Source organism: Oncorhynchus masou, chromosome 15, assembly GCF_036934945.1.
Source record: "Oncorhynchus masou masou isolate Uvic2021 chromosome 15, UVic_Omas_1.1, whole genome shotgun sequence".
Lineage (NCBI taxonomy): Eukaryota > Metazoa > Chordata > Actinopteri > Salmoniformes > Salmonidae > Oncorhynchus > Oncorhynchus masou.
This window is the reverse complement of record NC_088226.1, coordinates 416,761-427,773: the sequence shown is the minus strand read 5'-3', so window position 1 is coordinate 427,773 and position 11,013 is coordinate 416,761. Positions and strand designations below refer to the sequence as shown.

The 11,013-nt window shown below is 41.2% G+C and overlaps 1 gene segment (V, D, J or C); it reads left to right on the top strand.

The window, feature by feature from the left end:
- The first annotated feature begins 5,881 nt into the window (after positions 1-5,881).
- Positions 5,882-10,800, top strand: LOC135555263 (immunoglobulin heavy constant mu-like). The segment is given in 7 exon segments: positions 5,882-6,384; positions 7,218-7,520; positions 7,734-8,006; positions 8,137-8,442; positions 8,766-9,080; positions 9,895-10,049; positions 10,544-10,800. Coding segments are annotated over 7 exon segments (1,383 nt in total).
- Positions 10,801-11,013: the final 213 nt, after the last annotated feature.

Below are 11,013 nucleotides of genomic sequence, written 5' to 3'. Positions count from 1 at the left end.
AAATAACAACTATTAAACGTTAAACCATTCATAATGACGCTGACTAAATAACAACTATTAAACGTTAAACCATTCATAATGACGCTGACTAAATAACTATTAAAGGTTAAACCATTCATAATGACGCTGACTAAATAACAACTATTAATACAGGTTAAACCATTCATAATGATGCTGACTAAATAACTATTAAAGGTTAAACCATTCATAATGATGCTGACTAAATAACAACTATTAATACAGGTTAAACCATTCATAATGACGCTGACTAAATAACAACTATTAATACAGGTTAAACCATTCATAATGATGCTGACTAAATAACTATTAAAGGTTAAACCATTCATAATGACGCTGACTAAATAACAACTATTAATACAGGTTAAACCATTCATAATGATGCTGACTAAATAACTATTAAAGGTTAAACCATTCATAATGACGCTGACTAAATAACAACTATTAAACGTTAAACCATTCATAATGACGCTGACTAAATAACTATTAAAGGTTAAACCATTAATAATGACGCTGACTAAATAACAACTATTAATACAGGTTAAACCATTCATAATGACGCTGACTAAATAACAACTATTAATACAGGTTAAACCATTCATAATGATGCTGACTAAATAACAACTATTAATACAGGTTAAACCATTCATAATGATGCTGACTAAATAACTATTAAAGGTTAAACCATTCATAATGACGCTGACTAAATAACAACTATTAATACAGGTTAAACCATTCATAATGATTCTGACTAAATAACAACTATTAATACAGGTTAAACCATTCATAATGATGCTGACTAAAAAACAACTATTAAAGGTTAAACCATTCATAATGATGCTGACTAAATAACAACTATTAAAGGTTAAACCATTCATAATGATGCTGACTAAATAACAACTATTAAAGGTTAAACCATTCATAATGATGCTGACTAAATAACAACTATTAAAGGTTAAACCATTCATAATGATGCTGACTAAATAACAACTATTAAAAGGTTAAACCATTCATAATGATGCTGACTAAAAAAAATAAACAGAAACAAACTACAGATCTGTAAGGTTAAACCATTCATAATGATTCCCAATCAGTGACTAAATAACAACTATTAATACAAAGGTTAAACCATTCATAATGATGCTGACTAAAGGTTCAAACAACTATTAAAAAACAACTATTAAAGGTTAAACCATTCATAATGATGCTGACTAATTAACAACTATTAAAGGTTAAACCATTCATAACGGTGCTGACTAATTAACAACTATTACAGGTTAAACCATTCATAACGATGCTGACTAATTAACAACTATTAAAGGTTAAACCATTCATAAAGATGCTGACTAATTAACAACTATTAAAGGTTAAACCATTCATACGGATGCTGACTAAATAACAACTATTAAAGGTTAAACCATTCATAAAGATGCTGACTAATTAACAACTATTAAAGGTGAAACCATTCATAACGATGCTGACTAATTAACAACTATTAAATGTTAAACCATTCATACGGATGCTGACTAATTAACAACTATTAAAGGTTAAACCATTAATAATGATGCTGACTAAATAATAACTATTAAAGGTTAAACCATTCATACTGATGCTGAACACATAACAACTATTAAAGGTTAAACCATTCATAACGATGCTGACTAATTAACAACTATTACAGGTTAAACCATTCATAACGATGCTGACTAAATAACAACTATTACAGGTTAAACCATTCATAACGATGCTGACTATTTAACAACTATTAAAGGTTAAACCATTCATACTGATGCTGAACAAATAACAACTATTAAAGGTTAAACCTTTCATACTAATGCTGACTAAATAACAATTATTTTGAGTTAGGTAAAAATTAAAACATTATTATAAGAAAGGCATTGTCACACCCTGGCCATAGTTTACTTTGTATGTTTCTATGTTTTGGTTGGTCAGGGTGTGATCTGAGTGGGCATTCTATGTTGGATGTCTTGTTTGTCTATTTCTGTGTTTGGCCTGATATGGTTCTCAATCAGAGGCAGGTGTTAGTCATTGTCTCTGATTGGGAACCATATTTCGGTAGCCTGGGTTTCACTGTGTGTTTGTGGGTGATTGTTCCTGTCTCTGTGTTTTGCACCAGATAGGGCTGTTTTGGTTTTCGCACGTTTGTTATTTTGTTAGTTTATCGTGTATAGTTTCCTTATTAAAATAAAACGAATAACAACCACGCTGCATTTTGGTCCGCTCCTCCTTCACCAGACGAAAGCCGTGACAGAATCACCCACCACAACAAGACCAAGCGGCGTGGTAACAGGCAAAAGCAACAGCAGGAGCAACAAAAAAAGGAATGGACATTGGAGGACGAATTAGATGGACAAGGACCCTGGGCTCAGCCTGGAGAATATCGACGCCCCAAAGAAGAACTGGAGGCGATGAAAGCGGAGAGGCGCCGGTATGAGGAGGCAGCACGGCGAAGCGGATGGAAGCCCGAGAGTCAGCCCCAAAAATTTCTTGGGGGGGAGGCTCAGGGAGAGTGTGGCAGAGTCAGGAGTCAGACCTGAGCTCACTCTCCCTGTTTATCGTGAGGAGCCAAGGAGGAGACCAGAACCAGAGCCGGTGTTGGAGGTGAGCGAAACAGAGACTGTGAAGGAGTTAATGGGGAAATTGGAGGAGAGAGTAATGAGGGAGTTGCTATGCTGGTGCTTTAAGTATGGAATTCGCCCGACGGAGCGTGTCGGGGATTTGATGGCACCTGGGTCAGCGCTCCATACTCGTCATGAGGTGCGTTTAGATCTCCAGTACGCCTTCACGGTCTAGCCCATCCTGTGCCACCTCAACACCAGCCCTCCGATGGCAGCTCCCCTCACCAGGCTTCCTGTGCGTGTCCTCGGCCCAGTACCACCAGTGCCAGCACCACGCAGGAGCCTTACTCCTCTCCTGCGCTGCCGGAGTCTCACGCCTGTTTAGCGCTGGCAGAGCCTTCCGCCTCTACAGCGTTCCCGGAGTCTCCTGCCTGTTTAGCGCAGCCAGAGCTGCCAGCCTGCATGGAGCAGCCAGAGCTGCCAGCCTGCATGGAGCAGCCAGAGCTGCCAGCCTGCATGTAGCAGCCAGAGCTGCCAGCCTGCATGTAGCAGACAGAGCTGCCAGTCTGCATGGAGCAGCCAGAGCTGTCAGTTTGCATGGAGCAGCCAGAGATGTCAGTCTGCATGGAGCAGCCAGAGCTGTCAGTCTGCATGGAGCAGCCAGAGCTGTCAGTCTGCATGGAGCAGCCAGAGCTGTCAGTCTGCATGGAGCAGCCGGAGCTGCCAGTCTGCATGGAGCTGCCAGTCTGCAATGAGCTGCCAGTCTGCAAGGAGCTGCCAGTCTGCAAGGAGCTGCCAGAGCTGCCAGTCTGCAAGAAGCCGCCAGAGCTGCCAGTCAGCATGGAGCAGCCAGAGCCGTCAGTCTGCCAGGATCTGCCAGTCAGCCAGACTCTTCCAGATCTGCCAGTCAGCCAGACTCCTCCAGATCCGGCAATCTGCCAGACTCTTCCAGATCTGACGGTCAGCAAGACTCTTCCAGATCTGCCAGTCAACCAGACTCTTCCAGATCTGCCAGTCAGCCAGACTCTTCCAGATCTGCCAGTCAGCCAGACTCTTCCAGATCTGCCAGACTCTTCCAGATCTGCCAGTCAGCCAGACTCTTCCAGATCTGCCAGTCAGCCAGACTCTTCCAGATCCGCCAGTCAGCCAGACTCTTCCAGATCTGCCAGTCAGCCAGACTCTTCCAGATCCGCCAGTCAACCAGACTCTTCCAGATCTGCCAGTCAGCCAGGATCTGCCGGAACCGCCAGTCAGCCAGACTCTTCCAGATCCGCCAGTCAGCCAGATTCTTCCAGATCCGCCAGTCAGCCAGGATCTGCCAGAGCCTTCCTCCTCTCCTGTGCTGCCGGAGTCTCCCGCCTGTCCTGCGCTGCTGCCGGAGTCTCCCGCCTGTCCGGCGCCGCTGCCGGAGTCTCCCGCATGTCCGGCGCCGCTGCCGGAGTCTCCCGCCTGTCCGGCGCCGCTGCCGGAGTCTCCCGCCTGTCCGGCGCTGCTGCCGGAGTCTCCCGCCTGTCCGGCGCTGCTGCCGGAGTCTGAAGAGCCCCTCTGTCCCGAGCCGCCCCTCTGTCCCGAGCTGCCCCTCTGTCCCAAGCTGCCCCTCTGTCCCGTGTTGTTAAGTGGGGTTGCCGTGGCTGGGAGGTCACGGAAGCGGACAAGGTGGTGGAAGACTGCGGTGAAGTGGGGGCCAGATGCCCACCCATACCCTCCCTGATAGGTTCAGGTTTTGCGGCCGGAGTCCGCACCTTGGGGGGGTACTGTCACGCACTGGCATAGTTTACTTTGTATGTTTCTATGTTTTGGTTGGTCAGGGTGTGATCTGAGTGGGCATTCTATGTTGGATGTCTTGTTTGTCTATTTCTGTGTTTGGCCTGATATGGTTCTCAATCAGGGTCAGGTGTTAGTCATTGTCTCTGATTGGGAACCATATTTAGGTTGCCTGGGTTTCACTGTGTGTTTGTGGGTGATTGTTCCTGTCTCTGTGTTTTGCACCAGATAGGGCTGTTTTCGGTTTTCGCACGTTTGTTATTTTGTTAGTTTATCGTGTATAGTTTCCTTATTAAAATAAAATGAATAACAACCACGCTGCATTTTGGTCCGCTCCTCCTTCACCAGACGAAAGCCATGACAGGCATATTATAAGAAAGGTTCATACATGTTTATAGCAGTTATAAAGAATTGTACCAGCAAGATTTAGGTAAAATGTTCTAATTCAAAATATTAAATACATTTTCTATAATATATATTACATAACAGTTTCCTGAAGGTAAACAATATCGTAAAATATTCTAAGAAATAATAGATATGTGTATGATCACCTATCCACAACCATCTGGATCTGTTGTTATCCTCATAGAACATGTGTGTGGTTCTGGTGGGAGGATTTTGTTATGGTGTGTATCACTGTGACTATACAGGGGCCACAGTGATATTACACCATACAAAAACCCTTTGCTCCTGTATGGACTGAACAGGTCCAATAATTACACCCCGGGACAATGCTATCAATGTAAACCTAATGAAACCTCACCATAAACAGGATTGTGGCCATAGACATGATATTGTGTTTTATACTGCACCTTAAATCCATACATTTGCAAACAACTGTTACGAACTGACAATGGATACACCTTTAGTCAGAAACAGTAATACCAAACAATGAAGATGAATCCACCAACTTATCGATAAATATGATACTGTTAGAGTCTTCAGTATTATTTTGTATTATGCATGGTTTCATGTTTCTTATACCTCACTAAGAGCAGACAGAGTCGTATGGAATCCCTATGGAGATGTGAAGGAGGTGTTTTTGTGCTGGGGTATATCACTGTGATATGGGGTGGGGGTCACAGTGAAATGAGGCAGTACAAAAACCTCAGAGACAAAACCTGCATGAGGATTAGGACAATGGGGAGAAACCATACAATATTCTTCAAATGATCGTCTGATATTGATATAACCCCATTGTAAATTGTTTTACATTTTTTTTAAGTATATTTTGATGGAGTGATGTCATGACATGGACCTGAGCATAATTTTTTTTTTATGTATACAAAACTGAATTCACAACATCTGTCCTCACGAAATCAGGTGTATGATAATATTACAATATTGCATTATATTTTCATCTCTGTTGGATTCATTATCACGTTTTTTAAGCTGCCTATTTAGGTGCAGGGTTTTTGTACAGGCAGTGAATGGAGATATAACATTGTGATGCTTTTGACTACTGGGGTAAAGGGACACAAGTCACCGTCTCAGCAGGTAAGCAAACTTAAATGTATTATATCCATAGAATGTTTATTTTTCCCATTCTATTTTGTGTGTAGAAAGAACATATTTTTGTCTTTTTCATTTTTCAGATGCAAAATGTAATTGAAAAGACCTGTTTGTAGTCCACTAAAGAAATGGTTTACATCATTTTGCCTATTTCCTTAAAAGTCAAATAGTTCCTCAAATTCTAGGTTCTGCTGTTGTAGAATAATGCAGAAGTTTGTTTCCTAAAGTCTTATAAATAGAAACCCATTCTTTCCTCAGAAATGTACAGTCTTAGAGAAAATGTTACATATTGTGGAAATACATTGTTGACCAAGTTTGACTCTGTGACAATGTAGTATCTATTTAGATTTGTTTTTACAAACCAATGTACTTTGAAGTTATCAAGATCAGTTGAAACTGATTGTTGTAAAGAGGGTGGGTTTTGTATTGCTTGGCATATGCCCTTGTCACACTGTGTATGGTGGATACTTTGACTATTGGGGGAAAGGAACAATGGTCACAGTCTCATCAGGTAAGCCATTGTTTTTGTGAGTTTTATTAATGCAATCAAATTGTTGTAGTTTGAAGATAAATCATGGTTTTATGGGGAAAAGTGGACATTACTACTTGGATAATGTTGTTAGTGTAGCACACCTGGAAAAATCAGTATATTGTTTGTTCATCTGTCCACATACGTCTTTCACTTTTTGCGATTGATGTTTATTTAGTTGATTATATAGGCTTTGCTTTAGGTAAAAAATGACCATGTGAAAATGAAAATGTAGGCATTCATATTGGAGTCGAACACATACACTGATTATAGGTATAATAATATAAGTTCATCTATATTGATTTGAGTATTAATTGTCATCACCTTAATCCATATAAATAATTAACTTAAAATGATTTATTAGTGGAACAGTATGTTTTATTTGACAGTTCTGTTTTCACTGGTAAATGTGTCTACAATTTAATGTGTTAATGTGTATTTAATTGTGCCTTCCTGTATTATACCTTTTCTAAAATGTTTATTCTATTCTACTGAGCCAGTTACTTTATGTTCGTATTCTTATATTGTATTATTTCTTATTGTTGTTCCATTGTTGAGAAGGAACCTGTAAGTAAGTATTTGTAATATACTACATACAACTAATAAAACTAGAAACATAGTGGTAGTTATGCAACAAAGAATACAAGACAGCCAACTACATGGAACTAAATGGTGCCTTATAGTGCAGGATTAAATGAACAAGTAGTTCTCAGGTTATAACTGTGTAATGACCATTTTACCATGGTAATTCCTCGTAGTTAACTGGTCATTTTTGTACATTCAAATAAAATGTCACCTTTCTTTCTTTCTTGCAGCAACCACAGCCCCCTCTTCCCTATTCCCTCTTATGAACTGTGGAACCCCTACTAACGACATCTACAGCATTGGTTGTGTCGCTTCCGGCTTTTCGCCTTCCTCAATCACCTTCAAATGGACAGACGCCAGCGAGAGCCCGCTGACGGACTTTGTCCAGTACCCGTCGGTTCAGAGCGGGGGAGCCTACATCGGAGTCAGTCAGCTCCGCGTGTCTAAGAATGACTGGGGAAAATCTCAGTATTTCAGGTGTTCTGTGGAACATCCTGGAGGTAAGAAGACAACAGTCATCAATAAACAACCAGGTAAGATCTGGTCATTATATTGTTTTTTTCTATGAAGTTGGTTCTATTTTTCTAAAGATTGCATTTGAATGTTTGTGATGTAAACTATTTATGTTTAGAAAACCTGATCATAGAATGATGATTGGTGTTTACCATGGATGTCTTTGAAAATATCATCATAATTTCAGGGGTTAAACCAACATGTGCCCATTTATTTTCTCTCTGGCAACTCAGTCTCAGTGTCTTTGCTGTCAGCGCCCATTGGCAACACCCAGTACCTGATGTGTATGATTGAAGATTTAGCCATTGTGGAAGTCACTGTCACCTGGAAGAAGAATGATAAGGAGGTGGAGGGCCCGACCCCTACTGTAGGCCTACAGCCATCAGGCCTCTACTCAGCCAGCAGTCTGCTGAAGGTCACCAACACTGACTGGAACAACAAGGTCAAGTACAGCTGTGTGGTGCAGCACCAGGGACAACCCACCATCAAGACAATCTCCAAAACAGGTCTGTATATGGGAGAAGACTGTACTACAATTGATGTCATGCTCACCCACAGGATCTCTATTATTTAGTGTAGTTCCTCATCAGTAACATCAACATGTCCTGCTTTCCCACTGCTTCTCTCCCTTTTCAGAACCACTGACGGTGACTCTGAACCCACCGAGTGTGAAAAAGGTGTTCTTGGACAACCAAGCAGTGCTGGACTGTGTCATCAGTGGTACAGACCAGAACACAGTGGCTGGTACCACTATCACCTGGCAGGTCAACGGAAAGGACAAGACAGAAAAAATCGTTGAATCAAAGGACAACCTGAACAGCAGGGTCAGTACTCTGACCATAGACCAGACAGAGTGGACCAATGTGAACAAAGTCCAGTGTTCTGCCAAGAAGAGTGGCGAAGTCACACCGGTCATTCAGGACATCAGCTTCACCAAAGGAAGTAGGTCACTTGAAACATCTCAATGTGGTTGTGATTAGTGGTCACCTACTCCAAGTTCTGGAGAGGGAGACACAGGATGTGCAGACTTTTGCTCCAGCCCAACGCTAACATACCTGAGTCAGCAAATCAACTAATCACTAACTAATTATTACCTTTGCTTAGTTGAATCAGGTGTGTTAGTGCTGGACTGGAACAGAAACCTGCACAGAACCAGGGTTAAGGACCACTAGGTTGATTTTAAACTGATTTTCACATACTGGTTTTCATATGTACCTACACATACATGAGTGTAACGTTTCTCCTTAAAATCAATCCTCTTCTAGGTCGAGCCCCTTCAGTGTCCGTTCACCTTCTCCCGGAGGAAGACACCAAGAAGGAGGGGGATGTGACTCTGGTGTGCCTGGTGGTCAGCCCGTCTCTCTGTGACGTCTACATCATGTGGAAGGAGAACAGCAGCGAGTACCAGGATGGGGTCACCAGCCCTCCTCAGAAAACCCCGGAAGGCAACTACTCTGTCACCAGTGTCTTCACCGTCAAAAAAAATAAGTGGGAGGGAAACTTGGTTTTCACATGTGCCGTCAAGCACAGCTTGGACAACAACACAGCACCTCAGGAGAAGAGTGTGTCAAAGTCCATGGGTAACTCATGTGAAGACAAGTGATTTTAAGCTGTGTGTGTTGTGTCGTTGTGTCTCCTCATTGACTCCTCTGTGGGTCAGAATAGCCAATTACAACATGTATCCCCTGTTATCCTCTATGATGTTTTCATTGTTGTCCTTGTTGAGTTAAAGTTAACATGTTAGTGTTGTCATTGTTTTGTTGACTGTAAGCATATTGCCAATTGTGATATTGTCCAGTCTAATGTGGTGTAAAATGTCAGTGCTGTTGCACAGTATTGTGTTGCCGTTGTTGTCCTTTGTCAATGTTCAATGTGTCTTCTTAATGTGGAGGCTGGCTAATAAACAATAATGCATATGAGATTACATGGTTTGATGTTCGTATATAAATTACTTAAAGTCTTAGAAAATATACTGGTCTACTGTACATCAAACATAATGAAGACAATTGTCATGAAAAGACAACAGTACTAATTAGCCTACATAGTAGTATTATGCTTCCAGTAAGGTGGTCATGGATGTACTATTTAGTGTATTGGTGTAGTTTGACATAATGTCAGTGGGTGTGCGTGATAATATTAGGCCAAGATATGAGTCTGCACAGATCAGTTTTATGTTCTCTGTGGGTTGATGTGTGTGTCTGTGTGTGTCCATATAATTTGAACTCAATTAGCTGTATTTGTTAGAATATGATAAAGACTAATACAATACAGGTTTACAATACACAGACACACATGAACACGCATGAACACACAGACACACACACACACACACACACACACACAGACACAAGTATACATCCGTTCCTCACCACCTGTCTCTCTCCCTGTTCTCAGCGAACTTCCTACAGACTGAGCCTGAGGCGGGCTTCGCTCTGAGCTGCACGGACAACGTTGAGGATGAATTCGGCAGCTTGTGGTCCACCACCTCCTCCTTTATCATCCTCTTTCTTCTCTCCCTCACCTACAGCACAGTACTCAGCCTGGTCAAGGTACTGACACCACTTATTTCACGTGATTGTAAACTTCTGATGAAGGCCATTGACAGCTGAAAAGTCACAATTTTAAATAAAATAATTATTTATGAAGTGTTTAATTGAATGTGAGCATTTCACTACACCAGCAATAACATCTGCTAAATATGTGGGGTTTTTTACCTTTATTTAACTAGGCAAGTCAGTTTAAGAACAAATTCTTATTTTCAATGACGGCCTAGGAACAGTGGGTTAAATGACTGTTCAGGGGCAGAACTACAGATTTGTATCTTGTCAGCTCGGGGATTTCAACTTGCAACCTTTCAGTTACTAGTCCAACGCTCTCACCACTAGGCTACCCTGCCGACCAATAACATCTGATTTGATTTGATTGGGAGCGAGAGTTGCTCCTTACTGAGGAGAAGCTCTTTGTGGGCCAAAGGTAACCCACGTTGTTCCACTTTGCTGTCTGTTTATTGTAATAACCTGTATCTGTCTCTGCCTCTTTTCAGATGAAGCAGTGAAGAACACATGATGGACTGCAGAGATAGATGTGTCTAGATTAGAAAGATGGTTATGGCACAGTGTTCTTCAGTAATAATGTTATGTATATATCCAATACATTATTGATTATGATTGATTTGTTTTGTTGATCTCAATATTATGCAAGCATTGTGGTGATGTGTTATTTTTCCTTCATTGATTTCTATTGTACACTATCTTTAAATCTAATATCTTTTTCACTTTAATAAAGTCTAAGATTTAGCTAGTCATTGTCTTTTTACTGAGACATTCACTGGATACTAATCCTGGGAGATATCCAAAAACATTACTGATGTCTGCTGGGAGTGTTTCTGCTTGGCAGAGTTTTCTATGGAGACAATTTACAGCTGTATTCCATCCCAGGACAGATTTAAACAACGTTAGGCTATATCTGTAATACTCAACTAAGACTTAAACATTCTGTTATCAGTTGATCTGA